Below are 22946 nucleotides of genomic sequence, written 5' to 3'. Positions count from 1 at the left end.
AAGCGATTGCGTGGGAGTTCCTTCCTTCGCCATGTCAGGGTGGCGCAGTGGCTGAGGATCTCCTAGTACCCACCCCCCCCTCCTCTCCTCCCCACCGCACGCGGCAGCATCCATCCCCGCTCCGGGTAGCAGCAGCACATCCCAGGCGGAGAGTCACGGAGCCGCGCACCCGAGTGATGCTCCTGCAGCCACCTCGTCCTCCCCAGCCAGACCTCGCTGCGAATAGGAATTAAACACTTTGCACCACACAGCATCTGCTCATGAAGATGTCCAACGTTGACATGGTCATAAACACCACCGACAGGGTGGTTAAATGTAAGTACCCGCACCCGGCTGTCGCTCATCTGTCGTTTTCCTCCACGCCTGCCGCTGCCTGCCTGGGCATCGCTGTTTTGGGGGGAGAAACGGGTTTCTCTTCTGTGATTTCACCCCTCCCGCACAGGAAAGCGAAGCTGAGATATTAGGGCTGCGTTTTATCTAGAGAACCTTGGACGGCAGGACGGGGTCCACCGATTGAACGAGCGACGTTTTTTTTTTATTTATAAGCAGCGTCTCAGAAACGCTCCCGTTTTATTTGATCGGTTGGCGTCAGTCTGTGTCCAGCAGCGGGTCGCTGTTAAATGAAGCAAATGGCCATCCCCGAGCGCTCTGGGGCTGCGCTAGGCGGTGATGCAGCAGGATTTGAGGAGCGGACAGGCAGTGAGTTATCCGGCTGGGAGCCGCGGCAATGCGCTGGGCACCGGAGGAGAGGCGCGCATTCCGCTCCTGGTTTTGATGAGGCATTTCTTTCCTGCTAATGGCACCGAGCGCACGTCGAAGGAGAACGCTGAAATTTCGCACGAAACACCGTGGGGTGGATTTTGTGGCGCTGAGGCGCAGTATTCGCCCGTTGCTGTCGAGCAGAACGGCTCGTGTTGAGGGGTCAGAAAGCTGCACCAGACAGTGAAAGGTTGGGGGTTTAGTCAATGCACGCTGTGCGCTAGTGCCGTGCTTGTGCTCCGGTGGTCCAAGCCACGGAAGTGCACTAGGGCTGCCCGGTGTTCTCGGTGCAATGAGGTTTAAGAGCTTTTACAGCCTAGAGAGTCAACGCGATTACAGTACCTCCACACCGGAGAAGCGCCTGTCTGACGGCGTGGACTCGGGCTGTTACGGAACGAAACAAAGTGGATTTGCAGGGTTAATTTAAATCTGATTAGTGTAAATTCTAACGTTTATTCTTCACTTGGCCCGGGAATTAGACGTTGTTTTTGGGTTACTTGAGCATTTGAAAGTGTACACAGTATATCCATATCACAGTATGTGGAGCACAGAAATTCTTACCCTGTATTATGTCACTCTCTTTTAAGGAAACATTGAACGGCAGTAAAATGTTTCAACTTGGTGGACAGGTTTCTGGAATCAAGGTCGATTTGAAGTAATGGGGTCTGCTGACCACTGAATACTAACTCAATGGAAAATGGAGTTATCTGATGTTAAGCTACATATTAGCATATTGCACACAGCCCAGGGTGTGCAGCTTAGTACATTCCTGTTATCGCAATTCCAAATGCATTTTTAATGGCATATTTTATGTCTGTGCATATGTGTGGGTGGGCAAAGGGGGGAGAGGGGGGTGAGGGAGGCTCTATGCATTGTGTACATCTGGAATAACACCAGCAATAGCCTTGTGCCAGCAATAGTCGTGCCGTCGCTGTTAGTCGTGATTGTTGATCTTAGAAATAATAATAATGATGATAATAAATACAGATGGCCCTGCCAGCGCTTTTCTGTTTCATGTAATAAACGGAAGATTTCACGTTCTTCGGTTCAGTTCCGCTTCTCTGGTGTCTGGCCGAGTCCGCTGGGCGGCACAGCGGGGCACACGCCGGCGGAGAGCTCGAGCAGAGCGCTGGCCACTCCGCACCACCCGGGTCTGCGCGCGCGGCACCCCAGGGGCAGCGGGGGCAGGGGGACGGGTCAGTTCCCTGGGGCGGCCAGTTGAGCTGCTGCTCCAGTGGAGAGGGAACACGCCAGGCACACGCGATGGTGCCAGGCTAATACTGCGTGTGGCCTGGTTTCTGTTCCCCCAATGGCTGCTGAGCCAAGCCTGGCACTGGCTCTGGACTTCCTCCATGGCGGTGCGCAGTGGAGCACTTCCACGGGCTCACCGGCCACCACAGCTGCTCCCCGGGACTCTGTCTCCTGCAGGCCATGCAGACATGCAGACCATGGGACATGCTGTGCTTTCCTAGAGCAGTGCTTGCCAAGCTGGCCCTGGGTCCTGGGCAGTCCAGGCTGTTTACATACCTTTCAGGAATGAATAAATAGGAATGAAGCCCTCTTGTGATTGGGCCCTGGGCAACTGTGGGACACACTTCCTGGGGGCTATTGCCAGGGAGCACAGATTTGCAGCTGATCGACTTTTCAGGAAGTGGCATATTCTTCAGCATAATTACTGGTCATATCTGCTGTGTCATTCTTCTTTCAATGCAAGGCAGGTCATCAGTGGAGTTGGTTTCCTGTGTGGATGTGCTCTCCATAGTAGGAGCCACACAGCTCTCCTCATCCACGGCCTTGCAGAGATTGGGATTGGTTGTTGGATGAGACTTTGACTATGTGGGGAAGAATTTCACTTTCCTTTTACTGTCTACTTGTATGCGTGCTGTGCTGATGTCCAGCTGTGCTTACATCATCACGCTGTGCTTTGCTCTTTGTGTATGGGTTGCTTGGACACAGCGATCCCATCCCCACTTCTAGAACTTCTGGCACGTTTCTGTCACAGATACAAACACGGGGATTAAATGTTTATGCTTGTCAGAAGTTACACTGACAGAAATGAGAATGGTTTATTGCTCAGATATACCATCCTGCCGTGTCTGAATTTGTTTGAATGTGTGGACACAGAGGTCAGAGCAGGAATTCAGATCCTGAACACAAGAGGGGGAGTCAGTACTGGTGGAGAGAGGGGCCCCAGCGAGCCGTTCAATACATCCGAGCGAGTTGCAAACTCAACCATTTCATAGCTTTTAGTATCTGTTGTGAATCATCAATTATATATAAGAACATCACAATCTTAGACAAAGATTCAAACATAAAAATACATTTTTTTCAGAATGCACTTTTTATTTAGATATTATAGAAATATTGCCATGATTCCATAGCCTTCCAGCACCCTGATTTATTCTAGTGACATGGTTGGATTTGGTCATTTGAAAATGCAATGTCTCTCAAGAAGAGGAGCATCATGATAAAGACGTGTGAGTCTGTAGTCAGAACAGTCTACATATCTTACAAAAAACAGAAGGAACGCTTTGTATTAGCAGCAGTCCGTTCCCCTAGGTTGCTGTTGGGATTTTGCTGGGGGTGTAAATGAAGTACTCAGGCAGGCCAGCAGGGATCGGGGGCTGAGCAGAGTGGAGGAGGCTGTAGTACAGGGGGTGTACTCACAGTATGTGCTTTTTGCCAAATTCCATGCTTTGTGTATTTCAGTAGATATCAACTGATACTAAACAAAAAAAATTAAAAGCAGCAGGCCTTGTGTTTGAGGTCTGTTTATTCTTCTGTGAAGTGGCCTGTTTTTGGCATGTTACCATTGCATGGCAGTTTGTTCCAGTTCCAGAAACACAAGCTGCACGCTCTCCAGCAGATTCCGCTCATGGGTGCTGGAAGGAGGATAATGAGAGGAGGTCACTCTGCTCATTTTGCTCATTTTGGTTGGTAGCTGCTAATCGATCCCATGAGCAATCTGAAGCAGATGAAGTAGAGGAGCAATAGATTTAACATGAGTGTAACTCTGTCTGCCTCTGCCCAAAGCAAGGTAACAGGCTTGAATTATCCTCCACCTGGTGCTGATTTATGTCAGAGCCTGCAGCTTGGAAAAAAAACTGAAGTGGATCAAACTGTTATGTAATGAGTTTCGTATTTGTTTTCCTGATTTGTAAACTGTTCAAAGATCTCATCCTGGCTTTGTAAAGAGTGCCATTGGCTGCTAACCTCTTCTTTCTCAACCGACCCTTAACGAAACGCTGAGAAACGGTTTGCAAGTGTTTCAGAAATTCACATGAAATATTCAGATACATATAAAACCTGATAAGACAGATATTTTCATCTGCTGTAGCCATCTTGTCTACCTCCATGTCTCTTATGTTTTCATGTTAGTTTTTGAAATATCTGTCTGTGTGTTTTTGGAGGTCGGCAGTCAATGGATCTCGGTCACATGGATGACTGTTTCCTGGAAACTGAGGTCACTCGTCACCTGATGCAGTTTTGATGCTACATTAGAGTTAGATGCTGTCTCCAAAAAGACAGAGAGCTGCTCTGCTGATTCACGTTACACCGCCAACACTCACATAAAATAACACTCCAGTGTTCGTACTAATGATTTACTTGACTAAGTGGTTTCACCGACTAGAATGATTTTTTGCAGCAGCAAAGCTGCTCAAGTGGCTCGACTCATGCCAGCTGTCAGTGTCTGTGTTCGCAGTGGAAACTGGTCTGGTTTGGGGATGATGGCTGTGATTCTTCTCTTTCCATGCTTTAAGAACTCTATAACTGGCTAATAACAGCAATCATTTCAGGGATTGCCATAAAAATAATATGGCAATTAAATTCATGTGTTTCAGTCTTTGAAAACTATCCTTCAGAGATTTTCAAATGTAATAGTGCCTGATTGCAAAATGAAGTTGTAAAAGGGTATATTGACATACTTATTAAATTCTGAAAAGTGACCATTAAGGTGAACATGCTTTTAGGAGCTTCTTGGGTCACTCACAGGTGAATAAAGGAGCTGTGTCAGGCATCAGTAAATCCACAGGATACATTAAGGAATGGAGAATTGGCAAATAAAAGACGTTTAATGATATAATATCTTATATTAGCCTTTTTCATCTTACTATATCTTCTGTTCATAATTTTATTAGTTGGCTCCTTATTCAGACATCAATAAATGGAAAGGACACATAATGTAATGAAGAATAGGAACTTAAGAGAGACTTTATTTACTGTCTAATACTATAACATCAGCAATTAGATTTTATATTGTAATATGTATTCTTTCAACTGTATCACTTTGTAGTCTGATCTATTCAAGTCTCAGAATTTCAGCAAGGACCTCTAAGGAAAACCAGGCTGCAGCTATAAGTGTACTGGTGGACCAGTGGGTGGCGCTCTTTTCTCAGGACCAGAAATTGCAAAATCACTGCCCCACTCTGCTGACATGTGGGGGAGATGAAACAAGGACTCCCCTATAGAAGTTCTGGGTTGAAAGCACTGTCTAAATGCCAGGAATTGTTAATTGTTTTTGATGTATTCATGTTATAGATTACGCCACCAGCTGTATTAAATCTTTTAATCGAAAAAGTGTCGATCTAAGGCCAAGATGAAACACGAGACGGCAGCCTGGACAGTCAGGGGGGAAAGGAGGCCCAGAGGAGAGGCAGGAAGGCAGGGGGGTGTGTAAGTGTGATGAAGGCAGTGCTGAAGCTCTGCAAAGGCACAGTCCTGTGGCAGCTGTGCTCCTGTCTCAGGGCAGTAGATGCAGTAGACAGCCCAAAGGGAAAGGAGAAAAACCTTCAGAATTTAAGAACAGCTTCAGTCGAGAGGAGCCCGTCTAGCCCCTTTGGTAGTGAGTAGCTGACTGATCCAAGGATCCCATCCAGCTCTTTCTTGAAAGAAGCCTGGGTATCAGCTTCCACCTCATGGCTGGGCAACGTTTTCTATATTCACACAAGCCATCGTGCCTGCTGTTCTCAGTTTTAAGTGCACTTTCACATAGTTTCCACTTGTGTTCTCTGGTTCGTGTTTCACTGTTCACAGAAATCTGTTGGGTTGGCTCTGTCAGTTCCTTTGAGGATTTTGGAAACTTGTACCAGAATCCCTTGTAGTTTTCTCCCTTCGAGAATAAGAAGGTTCAATTCCATCAGCACAGTGTCAGTGTAGGACGTTCCTGTACTCTGGGAAAAGCAACAAAATAAATGAAACTTCTCTACCAGCTTCAAATACAAAAACCATTGCAGGATTGTGTCCTAATTTGTTAAAGTATTTCAGAGTTATCCTGAAATTCTTCACCCCATGAAGTGCTAATATTTTAAATGATGGTGTCCATTGCTTCAGTGTCTTTGGCTACCATACTGATGTCTTAACAGCAGAAGTTATATTTCCTATTCCGCAAATCTGAGATTCATTTATTGTATCAGTATGTACACTCCGCAGACAGGAGATGGCCACAATACATAGGAATAACTCTCAGAAACAACAACCTCACCTCATAAACACTCTGACAGAAGTCAGTTTTGATACAAAAAAGTGGCACCTTTGTAAGCAGTGCCACTGCTTATGAGAGTGCATGTGTTTACACAGCAGAGGAAGTGACCTCAGTGTAATGCTTTTATTTAACAAACCTTCTGTGTAAAGAATAGTAGTAGCACATGTGCTATAATTCTGGCTCACATGTGCCTGTGTAATGATCTGCAGTCGCAGCCTGGATACAATCCTCTGTCTGCTGGCCAGCTCCATGCACCTGTTGTGCACAGCCTGAGCAAGAGAAGGGGCAGCCCAGCACTCTGACAGGCTGCCACACTCCTGCTTCAAGGTCTCAACCCTCCTGGGGTGTGAAGTCATCTTATACTATGAGCACCTCTGAAACAAAATCACTCTTTCAAATAACTTTGCTGAAAATAAAAATATCTAACTCTATGTTTTGTTAAACACAGAGTAAAAGTCAAGGCAAATCAGAATAAAAGTGTGAATAATTACTGGGTCTTATAATGTGTTTGCATGCATGAACCTCTGTTTGTTGTGAGCAAATCCTTTTGTTTAGCAAATCACCTTGGTGGATCACTGCACATGGCCACTGAATGCTGTTGAATTTATTTACGATCTCACATCTATAATTGTTGTTTAACTTTCAGCACTGTCACCAAACTCCTGAAAAGTGGACTCTCTCACAAACTGGAATATTAAATGTTTGCAGTTTGCTTTGTTCTGTGCTGTATATTGAATCAGTGGAGTTTCAGGCATGCTGAGTGCTTGTTAGTTTTGCTGACTGTTTTCATGAGCATTTGGGATTAAATCATTTCAAGATTCTGAGCTGCTCATGACACTGAAATCTCACTTCCATGCAGTAACTGTTACCTTCTTGTCAAATCGATTATTTCATCCAAGATCAGGCTTTACTGCCACTCGAAATCTACTGCTGGAACGTGTCATGAAAGCTACCCTTCCAGATGAACCAGATGAAATACACTTGTAAAGACACTTTCAAGTCAATTTAAAAGAGAGATGAGTATCTTTGATTGCCCCCTGTGTGTCAGCAGGTGGCACTGCAACTGCGGAGAAAATGAGCTGGAAAGTGATGAAAGATCGACTTGACCTTTGAACTGTTCTAATTATAAGGCCTTTTTAGAGGCGGAATTAAAATTATTCCTGTCAAGCTCTGAAATGTTCTAGCAGTAACAGGGGAAGCATGAAGATCGGGTTATGGGAAGCAGAGCAGTTTTTAACTTTGTACAGTACTTTTGCAGGCCTTGTTCAAATGTGGTGACAATGTCCGGTGTGGGAAGAGTATCTCCCCAGATACATGGCCCCTGGCTGTAGCCATGAAGCCAATACACAATGCAGAACCCAGAATCAGATGGTCGTGGTCGTGGGTTACACTAAGCCCCCAGTAAGCGTTATTTCCCGGTGACAGGGTGGGAGATTGTACAGCACACACACTGGTTTGTTCTCTTTCCAGATACATGCAGGATTGCAGCCGCCTTCCTGTGCTCATTGAGAGAGTCTCATCGAAGTCTGAGACCACAGCTAGAAGGGAACCTAGAAAACACGCCTGTGAGCAGCACGCAGCCTCTCCTGCATGGCTGCACTGTGAATCACTGTTCTTGAGACTGACTTTGAGGGCTGCGCCGCAAGTCTTCAGGAGGACTCTCGTTCACTAATGTGACTGGCACTTGTATCCAAATGGAGGTGCATTTGCACCCATTTGTCTGACTGGGCACTTCCCTGGTGGCGTGTGAGCGAAGTGTCTTGCTCAAGGGCTCGGTCAGGAGTGCAGAGCCCTGATGAATTCCTTCCTCAGCTTCCACAGGCTCACAGGGGTCCCTCTGCTGCTGATCCACACAGACACAGTCTCCAGGGCCGGTCAGACACTGGCTAGTAGAACGAACGTACTCACTTGACCCTGGAGCAGTGCACCCCTCCGCGTATCAAACCACAGTGATGAAAAATGAAAATGAGCTTAAAAGAACAGTTAAAGACTTCCACGTTGACTGTTCACTCTTACTTTATTTTATCAAGACATGTCATCTTAAAGCGCGCTAATTAAAAAAGGTTACGAAGTGTTCAAAACATGTCGCATTTCAAGAAATCACAAGCATCCACAGGATAATAAAATTGTACAAAGGGATAAAAAGTATTTAAACTTCTCTTATATGGACAATCTACTAATCTTGGTGTTTGACATCAAAAGAAGTCAATGGAGCCAAAGACTCCTGTTACTGAGGGTCTGCAAATCTGTTGCAAACAGTTTGGTAACCATTTGGTAGTTGTGCATTTCTTTTCAGAAATGAGGTAGCAAACCTGGATTTTACAGGGGCCCACATTGAGTTGCATGAATGTTTGATTATGTGCATCAGATACCTATGAAAAAGAATCTGATGCTGCTCCTGCATACATCCGTTTCATTTTTTGATACTGTGGGGAACACAAAATGGATTTGTTAGGATATAGTCCTATAATAAAAATAGTGTGGAATTTAAATCCAAGGGAATAATGTTAAATGTATAAAATACACTAGTGCAAGCTAACTAAGAATATTGTGTTCAATCAGGTCACCATGAAGAAAAAAGATGTTGCTTCTTTAGAATTAGCCTATAGAGGCTATACAGGGCTGAAGGAGATGTCGTACACTGACAGGTCAAAGGGACTGAATCTTTTAAGTGTTGAAAACTGAAGACTACAACAGGAGCTGATACAATTCACAGTTTTGATTCTCTAACCAAGGCTTTGGCAAAGCCTACGCAGTGGACGTACGTCTTCAGAAGAAGCAGTAAAACATCAGTTTCAATTCATCGACTAGCTGTTGGCAACCTGTGAGGACTAGATGGGCTCTTCCTCAGCTTTCTTATGTCCTTCTGAGATTTTTGGGAGGAAAACATAATGACACAAGTTAAGGCAGCAGAACGGAGATCAGCTCCTAAAGCTTCACTGACCAGGAATATGAGAAGTACTGAACAACATTCATGTAAATATTTTCAGGTATTTATTTGCTGGACAAAATCATTGGCAAAAAACATTTTCATTGAAAATAATTTGAATCGATTGGATAATGATTCGCTATGAACCAATGAACAGAGAGCTCAGCACCAATAGTCTTCCAAACCCCTCCATCTGCTCATGCCTTCACCCAAGTTAGGGTCACCAGTCAATCACAGGGCAGGCACAGACTTGCACCAGGGCCAGTCACCCCACCCGTATGTGTTTGGACTGTGGGAGGAAACCAAAGCACCCAGGGGAAACCCACATGAGCATGGGGGCAACATGCAAACTCCACACAGACAGCACCCCAGGTGTGGAGTCCTGGGCTCCGGAACCACAAGGTAGCAACACTCACCACTGCGCCGCTCTTATTTTTATGACTCGATAGTATTAAACCAGAACACTTGAATTGTCTCATAGCCCTAATCTAGCAGCATCGTTTTCCTTTAGTTCATGAAAGACAAGACAACACAAAGGCAACAGAGCCCAGCACAAATAAGAAGTGACAGGATTGGAAGCCTCACTCATCAGGAAGCGTGTCGAGAGTGTGCAGAGGGGTTTTGCTTTTGACTTTCTGGAGGTGGGCGAAGGGATTTTGCCTGTGCTGCTAAGTCTTTTGGTCAATATGGAGTTTTAATCTGATCATCTGTAGGAAGGAAACAGAAGACACAATTTCAAAGGGAGCCTCTGCGCACGGCTGGCTGCTGTCCACAGCATGCCGCCTCACTGACTGCTCATCTGCTGGGATGCTAAGAGGATAAACACACCGAATGCTGAAAATCCGCCAGATTGAACCTTAGTACTTGTAATCAAAGCTTACGTTTACCGTGCAGTAGGGACAATATAGATGAGATTTTCAGTTTACCCTGTGTACCTGAGTATACATGCGTTCTTTCAGCTGCAGTTTGTGCAACAGGAATCCTTGTCACTTACTGAGTTTGTATTTCATAGCACAAAGCCAGTACCATTTTGTATGTGTGATCATATTTTGAGGATCTATTAAATCCTCAAAACTAGTTTTCTTTTCAGGTGAAGGATTATTACATAATTGCATTACCTGCAGACAAGTTTGTTGGGCTACGCACCTGGTCCATTGCAGTGTAAGAAATGCACTTTCAGCATTAATGCAGGTATTAATTGACTCACTGCGCTGCTGCTGCCCCTGTTTGAATCTAAGGAAGATGAAGGCAGGAGTCAGAAATGCAGCACAGCCCAGTGAGGAAGAGGTTTCCCCTGCAGGACAGCCTGCTTGAGCTCCAGCACCCCTGGCCAAGTTAGGGCTGCCTCGCAGACCGGCTCAAGTGACTTTGCCTTAGTGTGTGGAAGGAGATGTATGACCTCCTACGAGCTCGGGGCCAGCTTCGCTTGTGTTTCAGCACAGAGCAGGCAAGTTCGCCGCCTCCGCAGCTGGTATAGATCTCTGCTGGCACAGGTCCGACAGAGGCCGCATGTCAGGTCTGTGCCAGGGCGCAGTGCCGGCACTGAGGGAGGAGCTCTACAGCAAAGACAGTCAAGCCAGGAGAGTGGTCCTGGCAGGCAGGGTGGGGTGTTTTAAGGCAGGAGAGTGGTCCTGGCAGGCAGGGTGGGGTGTTTTAAGGCAGGAGAGTGGTCCTGGCAGGCAGGGTGGGGTGTTTTAAGGCAGGAGAGTGGTCCTGGCAGGCAGGGTGGGGTGTTTTAAGGCAGGAGAGTGGTCCTGGCAGGCAGACTGGGGTGTTTGGGGGCAGGTGAGAGAATACTTGGGGGGGGGGTTGTTCAAGTCTTGAACACTTGTGTAACCTTTATTTTTTTCTTCTTTATGTCAGAAGAGAATACCGATGCACACACAATGTATATGGTTTGAGACTGTAAGGTTTAAGTCATGACTTTGTGGCTGAGGCTGATACCCAGATCAGTAGACTGATTGTCTCATACTGAAACGGGGAAAAGCCCGCAGTTGAATCACCTGTGTAAACAAAGCCCTCCTTTCCCTAGTTAGCATGACGGGACAGGAAATGACATTACCAGTTGTGTACTTAAGGTGATTTCAAGCACTGGGACAGTTGTTTTTAACAGAACGATATTTGTAAAGATGTAACACAAGGGGTTGTGTTGTTGTGCAGTGTATCTCAACCACAGACCACATCTTTGCTATCGCTATTTGCTATTCCTGTGCTCTGACTAAAAATACTCTATCCCGCCTAGACAGACACAGCTAAAATATTTTTTTATTGTCATGCAGGTCACTTCCAGATTTTGGTCAAATGCCCAAATGTACCTTTCCTGTGGCAGTGATTACTGAGATGACAGTAATGCAAGGAAAGCTGGGAATACAGACATTACACCCATTTTATCAACGTAGGTCTTATTTTGTGGTCTAAAAAATACAAAGTTACTAAAAATAAATTATTAATAATAAAAAATATAGTTTATTAAAAATAAAATATTAAAATATCAGTGCTTTTCCACTTTTGGGGAGCACAAGTGATACAGTTTGATAATACAGTAAGTGTTGATAATTTTCTCGTCTGTACTGCCTATATTGTACCAGAGCTATTCTGACGGTACCCGCACTGCCTTCTCTTTCACTGACTGCCCCTGTACTGGAGCTTTACTGTGCTGAGAGTGTTGAGCAAATGACTAAAGTTTCATTTCACCTGTTAATCCAAATAATTGCAACCAGATTCTTTAATAAAAAATCCACATCACAATTCAGCATTCCTAAATTTATAAAAGATGTAGTTTTCCTGTAGTCCAGTCCTGTTGGGGGTAAATTTGACCTGATATTCTTAATTCTTCTCTTCTCGTTCTGCGGGATGCACTGAGCTGTGCTGTGATTCTGAATGACAGTGACAGATGTCAGACAGAGTTGCCAGGGTAAAGCCAGCTGCCTGGTTCCACAGTGAAATACTTTAATTTGGAGCTTTCCAGTAAGGACAAATTGATAATTGTGCTGTGGAAAAAAGTTTTCAGGCTATTCACCTTGCATTTAAACTTAAAACTTGAAAAACATTAAAAAGGAACAGTAGTCCCAATTTCTTAGACTGGTTATTAAATTTCAGTTAAAAAAAATTAATTGACAGTAGCATTGCAACATTTTCTAAATTCCAAATGAAGCATAAAATCGTGAACTTTGTGAAAGTACTGTAAGTTTGCCATGTTGTTGCAAACCCCTGGTCTCACCACGGGCGAGAGCGAGAGTTCATGAGCACTGTGACATGAAGAGGCCCTTCCTGCTCACTAGTCTCTGTAGTGACTAATGTAACGAGATGTACGAGTGAATAAGTACAGGTTGTGCGGCAGGTATTTCACCACAGAAATGTTCCAATGTGATCTGCGTGCACAAGTAAGTAGTATCTGTCAGCAACACATGTAGGCGGGCTTCTGGGTGTCCATCTCCCAGTGCTGAGCGAGGGGTAGCGAGAGTGCCAGGCTTGAATAAGGAGGGGCAGGACTGGGGGCAGGTGCACATAATCGACTAAAATACAAAAGGGTCGGCACGTCCTTTAAGAGGAGGGATCCCGATCGTGACACTAATCAATGCCGATTCTTTCTAACCCAGAAATATAAAAATATCCCTGCAGTACCCCTTTAAGAGATAGAAACTAAAATATTAAGTCAATAACATGGTTCTGAAGAACCGGTACCATAGTCATTCCTGTATATTCATTAGGTTGCAGAAATAACAGTAAAAGTAATTTGCATATTTTTCAAATTACGATTATGTGAATTTCTTATTGTGCAGCTGGTAAATTACATCTGGTTTGTTCAAGTGCCAGGTTTTTCAAAAAGAGACAAAATAATATGGTTGTAGGACAGCTTGTAGCCCAAAGCAAAAACATTACCTTTCATAAAAAATATATGAAAAAATCAAGACTGATGTCAGAGACATTATTTGTAACGTGCATTACGTATTTGGCTATCGCCTAGTGCATGATATTTTCGCAAGCATCACAGAGACACACATGTACAATTTAGGGAGAACACAAAACTAGTTGAGAGAGTGTCCTCAGCTTATACTGTATATATATTCAATATATTCTGTTATTAGAAATGTTGGTCCTTTCATAAAAAAAAACAAATTGCTGTGCATAGAGTATAATATTTTATTTACTAATTCCTCCCTCAATGTCAGATTAGGGTAAGATCTATTTATAGTTCCTGGCTTTATTTTCTCATCCTCAGCTACAAAAGTGGTTTGATCTCAGCTAAATTAAAAGGCTGTGCTGATTCCATCCATGCTGTCTTCCTAATTAGGACTAGACGTCAAGGGTATTTCATTGTTTTTTTCCTTCTTGTGTGCAGACCATTTTTCGTGAGCAAAGTCTCCATTAATTGCAGAACTTCAAACGTCTTCCTTTCAAATCTTCCTACAAAGACATGCTGAACAGAGAAGCATATCTGGGTCAGCTTTAGCTGCATAGCAGCATACAGCACAGATCTTGTCTTCCGTTTTCACAGTTTTCTAAGAACTGTATTTATATAATACTTGTATGTTTGGCTGGGAGGCAGTTGGCTAAGGACTTTGGTTTCAAGTGAAATGAGTTTCCCCATCTCATTGCATTTTGTTCTTTTATCAAATATACTGTATAACTGCACATCTGGAGAGCAGGCCAAGCTCCATTTCAAATCTGCAGAGGCATCATTTTTCCTTAGAAAAAAAAAGATCAAATTGTTTTCTAGAAACTCATTTCATGTAGGTCACATCTGACTCAGTTCTTGGGAGCTCAGCAAAACCCAGACCTGATTCTAAAGCCAGACATTTGCAGGCGGAGGAGGTGAGCCCCTGGCTCTCCCGGCTCCACTGGCTGCACTCGCGAGGTGGTCGGATCGGTGCTCCTGTCCGTTTCCACACAGCGGGGCAGCCCGCCAGTGTCCTGACGCCACATGACCCCACCACAGCGCAGGGCGGCGAGATCGTGAGGCACGCAGAGCAATGACAGACATGAAGTACACAATGCCCCTGGATCTCAGAATTTCTTCACTCCTTTCAGTTTAATTAAGGACGATCAGACCCCATGAAAAGCAGAAAGGTGAACTTCTTCACAGTTTTTCTTTGTAGATTAGGAAAGTAAAACAACAAACCTGCCAAAAAAATAAACATTTGAAATGTAAGAGTTGGCGTTGTTACTCTGTGCCATGGTTTCTTCCCACTTAAGGTCCCCAAATAATCCGGGACTACTTTCCCACAACTTCTGCAATCCCACCACACTCCAGGAGGGGGTGCAAGCAAGGACCTGCAGGATCACACCTGCTTCTGCTCCATGCCTGAGCTGAGACAGCTTGTTCTCAGAACATAATTTTGATCAAAACAACCAACATTTGAAGGAAAATGAAGCTACAGGTAGAGGAATTTGCCTAAGTGTTCCGTAATATATATTTTTTCCATCCTATAACATAAGACAGCCCAGAGGGGAAGGATAAAGCCTTAAGAACATATGAATAGTCCCAACAAAAGGAATCATTCAACCATCCAGCCCGTTTGGCAGTAATTTAGTAGCACAATTCACTCAAGACCGGTAATATATCTAGCGTCCGCTCATTGGACTAATTCCAGAGCAGCAATATCTTTCCAGAGCAGCAAAAGCTATTGTTCAATCCACAGAAACACACTGTAGATATACAGGATTATCACATGCAGGAGGAGAATACCAGACAGCTTTAGGGCAGATCTTCAGTAGGACTGCACCCATCACCATTAGTTGGTTATAGTCTACCAGAGGGATTGTCAACAAAACACTTTTTTTAAAATAAATTAATGACACTACCATCTACACAAAAAAAAAAACCCTCCCTCCACCTGTGCACACCATTTTTAAACTCTACATGCCACTAATTAAATCCATGTGAGAATGTGGAATTCAGTCCTTCATCAATAATCAAATAATTAACACATTGACACCCAGTGAGCCTATTTACAGGACTAAGAGGCTTTTAGTGGCCTTTTGTGGCAGGTCAGAAAAACATAAAAATGTTTTCCAATAACAATACAAAAGAGAGGAGGCCATTTGGCACATCTAGCTAATTTGATAGTTAATAGCTAAATGATCTAAGGATCTCATCCAGCTGCTTGTTGAGAGAAATTGGCGTATTGGCTGAAACGACAAGGCTGGGCAGCTTGGTCCATCAGCACTCCCGCAGCCCTCTGGGTAAAGAAGCCGCTCCTGACCTCAGTGTGAAATGCAGTCCTCAGGGGTGCCGAAACCTCTTATTATACCACACTTTCATTATGTACATAGTGGAAGAACCAGGATCTTATTTTTGCCTGAAATTTTGAAGGACAGCACCGCGGGCTGGGTTCCTGTGTATTATATTGTCAGTGCTTGTTTAATACTTTACCACTATAATCAGCGTATGGCTTAACACCTCTTATTGTGCTAACAATGAAACATGTGAGGCATTCAGTTCTTCCTTCCTTTGAGTATGAAGCAGCTCGTGCAGTATTCTACACAAGAGGCTAAAGACATGCAGCGAGTGTTCAGGTGAATCCCACATTGTTACTCCCACTGGTGGAGTGGCATGAGTTCACCACAGTAGCAGGAGCCTGTCTGAGGAGTTAATCTGAAGTGCCTGCTACTGGGCTCCACAGAAGGAAACTGACTTCCGTGCCGAAGTATTGATTCCTCAGCAAGTGGTCACTTCTTGACTTCCTCTGTGAGAGTATTGATTCCCAATGCCAGAGAATTGACTCCAGAAGTTGTTCAGTTCAGAAGAAGCAAATCATCAGTAGCAACTCCTCTGTTAAGTAAATAGACATGAAGCATTTTTTTTCAGAGAACAATGATCAAAAGAAATGTAAAAAGAACATTTTCGTTTAACACTGACCTTAGCAGTTGAAACTTTTTACATCCTCTTCCTACACTCTTTGATTGTAGCTCTTTAAAAAATAAAATACTAACAATTCTAATGGATAAATAGCCTTTAGTGTTCCCTCTTTTTCACGCTTTCTTATCTATGGTTGTGATGCTTCTCACCTGAGTGCAGGTGACCTCGGCCATCACTCTTGGACCAGTACTCCTGCTCCAGGTCCTTATTATACTTCTTATTTTTACCACTCACACTGTCATTCTCCACAATTGAACCTATGAAAGAGCAAAACCAGACTCCATTCCACTGACGTCCGGTGTGACAGCCTGCTGGACCCCACGACATTTAAACTCCAGGGGGGGGGGGGGAGATCCGGTCAATTGGGTCACAGCCTGACATCTGCCAGGTTTGACCAGCTTCTCCAATTCAAGTGCTCCCCCTGCGCTGCCAAGAGCCATTAACAGCCACGTGCGTCCTGGCTTCCTTTCAGAGCGCCACTCATCAGGGATTCTTGATTACAGCGTCTCTGAACAGATTGGCTTCCCTGTGCCCAGAAAGGCCCGCTTGCAAGCCCTCGTGGATCCCTGCTGGATGGCGTGGTGTCCTGCTGCTCACGCGTGTGCAGACTGCCGCTGTGCTCCTGGTCCGCGTGTGCGGGCCGGCGGCGGGAGGGTGTGGGTCCGGCGATGTGGTCAGGAAGGCCTGGGGAGTTCTGTGCTCAGAATACCCTTGATCAATTTCCTTGCTGATTTACAGGAGAGCTAGAACAGTCAAGGTTGTGAGTGGCCTACTTTCTAACTGTGATTCTGGGTCATTATCTGTGTTAGTACTATTGGGCCTAAGTGCGGTGTTTGATTTCTGTGAATTGTACAATTTTCTCAAGATGCCTGGAGGCTCCTTCAGGTAAATGATTTAGCACTTGGTTTGTTGTGTCCCTTAGACAGCGCAGAACAGTCCCTTCTTTGAGAACACAGACGCAGTAAAGGAGTCTATTTGAGGAAAGAAACATTAAGAGAAAATTACCAGATTCTAATTATCTCAGAGAAGTCTTTACTCTCTTCCCAAAGTGGGCTTTTTGCTTAATTTTCTTGCTGTTATCAGCCGGCTGTTCTGTCATTAGCATTGAATTGGCCCAGAACTTTTCTGTCAAAAAAAGTAAATCAAGTAGCTGTGAGGTGACAATGTGGACAAGGAGATTGCAGCTAGTTTATCTAGAGATTAAAATAGGAGGAACATGTATACTGAAGCAAAGAACATTTAATGTCACCTGGAAAATATTTACTATGGACTATCTCAGCCTTTTTAATTCAATCTGGAAGATTCGTCTTGAGTTTCCATTCTCAAGTGAGTATCCCACCAGACTTGCTTTGCTTGATTTTGTGTGCAAGCATTTCTTTTAATGTTCTGTTTTTAAGTTTGGCAATTATTTTTTAAGAACTGGCACAGCCATTCTTTCTGCAGTTGAACATGCTCCAATATGGAAAAAAACAGTTCCGTAGGAAAACCAGTCCTATATCCCACAGAATTTTGCCACTTCCATCCAGTGCTGGCCTGAGAGGGTGCACAACCGTCTTCAGAGACATGTGCACTGCCAGGCATCCGTTTTGAATCAGAGTGATGCCCTGGCCAGTGACTCAGAAGTCCAGGTCCAGCCATATGTGGAAAACAGAGAACCTCCCAAGCTGGTTATGTGTCCATGCTGTGAACTCCTGGCCAAATCTGTCAAAGGCTGGAACTCGAAACTGTAGCTACCAGGATCTGGGACTCGTTCGGCGTTCTGAGCAGGAATTGTTTCTGGATGGGATGCTTGGCAGCATCAGACAGTTTTTCAAGTCATTTTTTGGGACAAATGGTGTCTTTAAATAACATAAAAACATTTGTAGAAGCATGACAATGAACTGCTCATGAGATGAGCTCTTCTCAAAGAGAAGCGTTTCCTGAATCCTTCAGTGGCAGCCCCACTGGGAAGATGGCAGTGCCGCCTCCCATCATGCCTATGAAATCAGGCCTGTACGTACCGCATCCAGCTTTCATGTGCCAGGCTTCAGTGAATGCTAACAGCAGCTTTCCTGTCAGGCAATGATGGGAAGAGTGGTGTCTTATATCAACAATACAAGACTTAATTATCTTAAAGACAACTCTCTTTCTCTCTGTCTCTCTCACACTCAATTACTGCTCCCTTGAAAAAGCGAAAAAAAAATGTCTGTGCGCCAAAACCGTTCCGAAATGGGGAGAAAACAGGCTCAGCCGATGACACCCACTGTCAGCAGAAGCGGATTTTTTGCTTCACTAATGCATCACATTTAATTTGAAACCTGAGCCATTTATTCTCACTCAGTACAGCACACAGCCCCTCTCCCTCGCGGGTATGCAGGAGGTGTGCGGCTTTGCTGAAGCTCCTGTCACTGTTCTATGTGTCAGTTGAGGGATTCAGTCTTTTCACCACCCTGCTGCTGGGGGCAGGCGAGCAGGTGCTGTATGTATCTTTGTTCTCCCCCTTGTGCACCCCTGTGTTCTACATGCTATTGTTGCTTTTGTGAGATATTACTATTTTCTCACAAAGATGACAAGCGGCGATCATGTGGTTATGCAAGCAGAGTACCTCGTCCACCACGTGTCAGGAACAGACGTGTGCTCTGGAAATACTACTGACAGCTATAGTCATGTATTCCGGTTCTGCCCACCTCTGTTTTGCTATAACGGTCTGGTGAATATTGTTGTGTGAGTAAACCAGGCTGCGATTAAACATCAAAGGGCAGTTTCATACCACAGCTCAGCTCATTTGGAAAGCAGGAATGAAACTGTTGGAAGTGTGCGAGCATGCCGTTTCAAGACGATTTTCATAGCTGCAAGATGTGCTTAGTAGACAAAGTGATCACTGTCATTTTCTGCTTTTCTAAACTGCATGATGATTGTCCCATCAGCATTCCTTGTAGCAACTGGACAAAATCTAGAAACTGGCCAGGGGGCAACATCAGGTACCAGTTCGTGTTCCAATCTCGCTGTGACCTTAAGAGCTACGATTCTCTACCTTAGATGAATAGGTGGGATACATTTTAAAAAACAAGAAGCAATGCAAGTGTAAATGCTCACGGTCGAATAGCCTTGTAGAATAGCATGACAATGCTGCTATAACAAGCTCTTTACGCTAGCTAGCAGGGTTACAAATGACTGCATTGAAATATTAAATTTAGCACAATCCTACAAAATCGATGTCATAAAGACATCTTGTTCCTTGACTTAGAAATTGGAAAATTTACTTAAAACACAGCTTGCGAGAGAGGCTTATCTCTTTTAATTCTCCTTTGTTGAAACAGAAATGCTATTTAATTGTCTGAGTGAAAATGTGCAAGTCAATACAGAGTATGTATTTTCAGAGCAAGCTCCACTTAACTGGAAGAGGGTCTCTGTTACTGACGTACCGAACTGGTCATGGACAAAAGTGTCAAACCGGTGTTAAAGTATAATGTTGCTGTGAGTGCTATTGAAAATATTTTTTTTCAACACTTCCAGTATATTTCAGAGATGCATCTTAAGATGCGGAGTCATCACGGTCTTCAGGTTGGGTGCTGAAGGAATCCAGTCCAGGAGCCACTGTCCCCCTGTTTCCCTCAGCAGTGACACTTTCAGGAAGCTGGCCGGTGCTCTTCACAGCTTCCTCCTTGGGTCAGGCAGTGAGGAGGACTTTGCCAATATGGAGCCGAGCCCCGCTGGCTGATTTTCAGACACTGCTCTGTTCTGGAATGTGGCTTGGATTACGGGCTTTGTTGGGATGTCCCTCTAGTCGAGGTCATGGCTTTGTCAGCAGAGACACAGCTGTGTGTCGCCATGGAGGGCTGCCAGGCCCGGCCTCCTGCACGCTCGCAAACACGCCCTGGCGTCGCGTGGCGTTGCAGGTTTCTTGATTTATCTCAGAGTTTCAGTGTGATTAATGGCATTTACAACATTTTGTATCATTTTGAAGGCGATTAAGGACTTCACCCGACGCAGGTCTAAAAGTGCAGCATCACTGACCCCTTAAAGCACAAAACAGTGTAGAGTTATAATAAAAAAGTCATTTGCAAAGAATGTACGGCAAGCAATGAAACTAAATATACAGGTATTGGGGAGGTTTCTCTTGCAAATGAGTGATATACAGCATAATTCAAAGTATTCCACAATATTACCCCTTATAAATTTTTGTGACTAATAGTCAGTAGTTCCTTCTATGTCAAATGCTGTACAGAAATGCTAATGAGAGCTAATAAGCACCTTTGTGTCATGGGACTATATACTGTCAGGAGACTTGTGCAGGAGAGAAGTTACCCAGTGATGCAGTTTTGCTATTATAGCTGACTGAGCAGGTATTGTGTAATGTCTGATCTTAAATGTGCATATTTTTAGTATAAGAAAAAATAAAGAACTGGATGTAAGGACTGGGATGTAGTATGAAGACATGCTTATTTTTTATTTCACCTACTAAGCTCAGATAAATCCCCCCCCCCCCACACTTGCCATTTGCTTCTCTCATCACTTGCTGTAACATGATTCTTGTTGGAGGGGTGGTGGTCAGTGCTGCAGGTCACTGCTCTTGGGTCCAGGGTCCCTGATATAAGGGGAAGCTATGTGAGCCTCCCCTGTTCTCACGCAGGGGTTTGTGCACCGAAGGCTGGCTGTCCAGGCTAGCTGGCAACTCGACATTGCCCCCTCGCAGGTGCCTGAGTGCTTGTGTCCTGCAGTGGACTGGCATCGTGTCCGGTGCCTGGTCCTGCCTTGTGCCCTGTTCCTGTCGGATTAGGCTCCCCATGACTCTCTGAAGGGGTTTCTGTCGTGCATGGATGGATTATTCTTTCGGCACTTTAAAAGCAGTTCGCAATGTATGGAGAAGGAGAGAAGAGATTATTTCTTGGGGGTAAAATTGCATGTGCAGCATCCTGGTAGTGGTGTTACTCAGGAGAGCAGCAGATCTTGCTATGGACAACTGGATTGTGCCTTTTGCAAACTTCAGAGTCTTCATAAGTGTTAAACATGAAGCATTTGAGCTCAAGAATGTGAGAGACAAACAACGCATGTGCATGACATTTAATTTTGAACAGCACAGGATATCAAAACCAGTTAGGTTGTTAAATTTAGAATCTCCAATTATTTTTGTTGTACCTTAGTTGTTAGTTGTTTTAGGGAAAAGGAGTTATATGTTTTCCTGTCACAGCTGTCAGGATTCTAACCCTGTTACCGCACACAGGACAGAAAGAGGAAGTACAGGCAGACTCCTCCCCTCATCCACCTTTGAGCCAATCGTTGTCACAGACAGCACCAGGAAGCTCAGAGCTGATTGGAGGAGAGGCCTGCACACAGTCTGTGTGTCTACAAGTGTGTGGGAGGCCAAAGGGAGAACTGTATCACTAAAAGAGCCCTGGTAAATGATCCCACCCCCCTTTGCAGTGCTCAACTACTCTGTTATAAAATTCCTTCTTTCTATGAAGCACATATTCCATAAGCATATCAATTAAATAATTTTCCCATCTAAGAAATTTTGAAAGCATTAGTTTACTGTAAGTCTAAACTTTTTGGGGGGCTGACTTAAAACAAGCCAAGGAAAAGACTGGATTAAATATTTTTTTTATTAGGTGTTAAATTAAATTATGCAAATATATGTTGCCTGAATGTATCCTAAACATAACTAACATCTTCGTCCTTTGCAGCATTAACATTCATTATAAAAGATTAGAAATACAAAATGTTACAATAAACATAATGCATATTTATGTAGACAGTCTATATTTGTAAATAACCCATAATATCAAGATTTTTCTTATACATGTAATTGACCAGTGTGAGAGACATACCTATTAGGAAAAGTTACTCTTCCCTACAAATAATGAGACACAGATCAGTGACAAAAAGATTGACTCTTTTCTCTTTGGTCAGAATATGCGGATGATGCACATTTGGGCTTAAATGTCAAAATAGGCTGCTGTGCCCTCTGACAGCTTTGTCAGCTTTGTGTAAATAAAACAACACATTGCAAATTAACTGAATAACTGACATGTTGGCCTCTCTTCCTATGTTCCTTATTTTGGCCAAATAAATACCTAAGAGCAACTGCACTGCAGGTTTGACTGCATAAGACCTATTCTGAACAAGTGTTCAATGTGGCATTAAATCAAGTCTTGTTTGTTGATCTGCACTTCACTACAATTACAAAAGTATAATCTACATTATGTGCTCAGTAGATCACTGCTTTGGTCTTACAGCAGTCAAACTTGCATTCAGCAATGCACACGAAGCAATATGGAGTCTTAGCTTTGTTCAGTAGAAACAATCCTGGTCTGAACTGGCTTTGAATTCAGTGCAGCTCCTGTTGTCTGTGAGACACACTCTAGTCACCATATCGGTTACCTTGTACCCTCTTGTAAGTTGCCAGAAGACAAGGACCAGGGTGAGTCATCCTTAACGTGTAGTGCACATCACAACAGTGAGTCTCGTTGTATTTTTAATGAGCCATCTTGTGAAGCTTGAAGGAGTTAGTAGGGAAGAGGTGACCTTTTCTTCACATTTGACCAGGTAGCCTGTGAGTATTAGACAAGCCCAGTGGGGACTCTGTGTTTATGATGTACCAAATGCACGAACTCAAACACCAGCCTGGAGGTTTGCTTAAAGATTTAAACAGTATCAGGTGGTGCAGCAGGAGAAACAAAATTAATATAAGAATTACTACAAGAGTCTATCAGGTTAGTGTCCACGTATTGCCAATATTTTTCATCCATGGCGATTAGCTTCATGGACCATTCATTTGTCTGATTATTTACCTCTAAGTCATGAGACAGAAAATGAAATAAAAACCCAGAGCAAGCTGACCAGGAGGTTTTAGGCTGTGCAGTTTTAAAAACGGTAGCAGCAGCGTGTTGGCAGATCATGGGTTGAACTTCCCAGTTGAGGCGTAACTGAAGTTG

The 22946-nt window shown here is 44.1% G+C and overlaps 1 protein-coding gene across 2 annotated transcripts in view; it reads left to right on the top strand.

Annotated features, from left to right (window-relative positions):
- Positions 1-12: 12 nt before the first annotated feature.
- LOC102692139 (protein phosphatase 3 catalytic subunit alpha-like) overlaps positions 13-22946 on the top strand; it is a 102835-nt gene continuing 79901 nt past the window's right edge. The window contains exon 1 of one of the 2 annotated variants that reach the window (XM_015349947.2): positions 13-315. In XM_015349947.2, the coding sequence (XP_015205433.1) occupies positions 261-315 (55 nt within the window). In that variant the 5' untranslated portion in view covers positions 13-260. Of the gene's footprint in view, positions 316-460; positions 700-22946 lie in introns of those variants that run through there. The other variant, XM_015349946.2, reaches the window with a different exon arrangement.

The sequence above is a fragment of the Lepisosteus oculatus genome, chromosome 11 (genome assembly GCF_040954835.1).
Source record: "Lepisosteus oculatus isolate fLepOcu1 chromosome 11, fLepOcu1.hap2, whole genome shotgun sequence".
In the NCBI taxonomy this organism is placed as follows: Eukaryota; Metazoa; Chordata; class Actinopteri; order Semionotiformes; family Lepisosteidae; genus Lepisosteus; species Lepisosteus oculatus.
The sequence above is the reverse complement of the archived record's forward strand: the minus strand, read 5'-3'. Positions and strand labels throughout refer to the sequence as shown.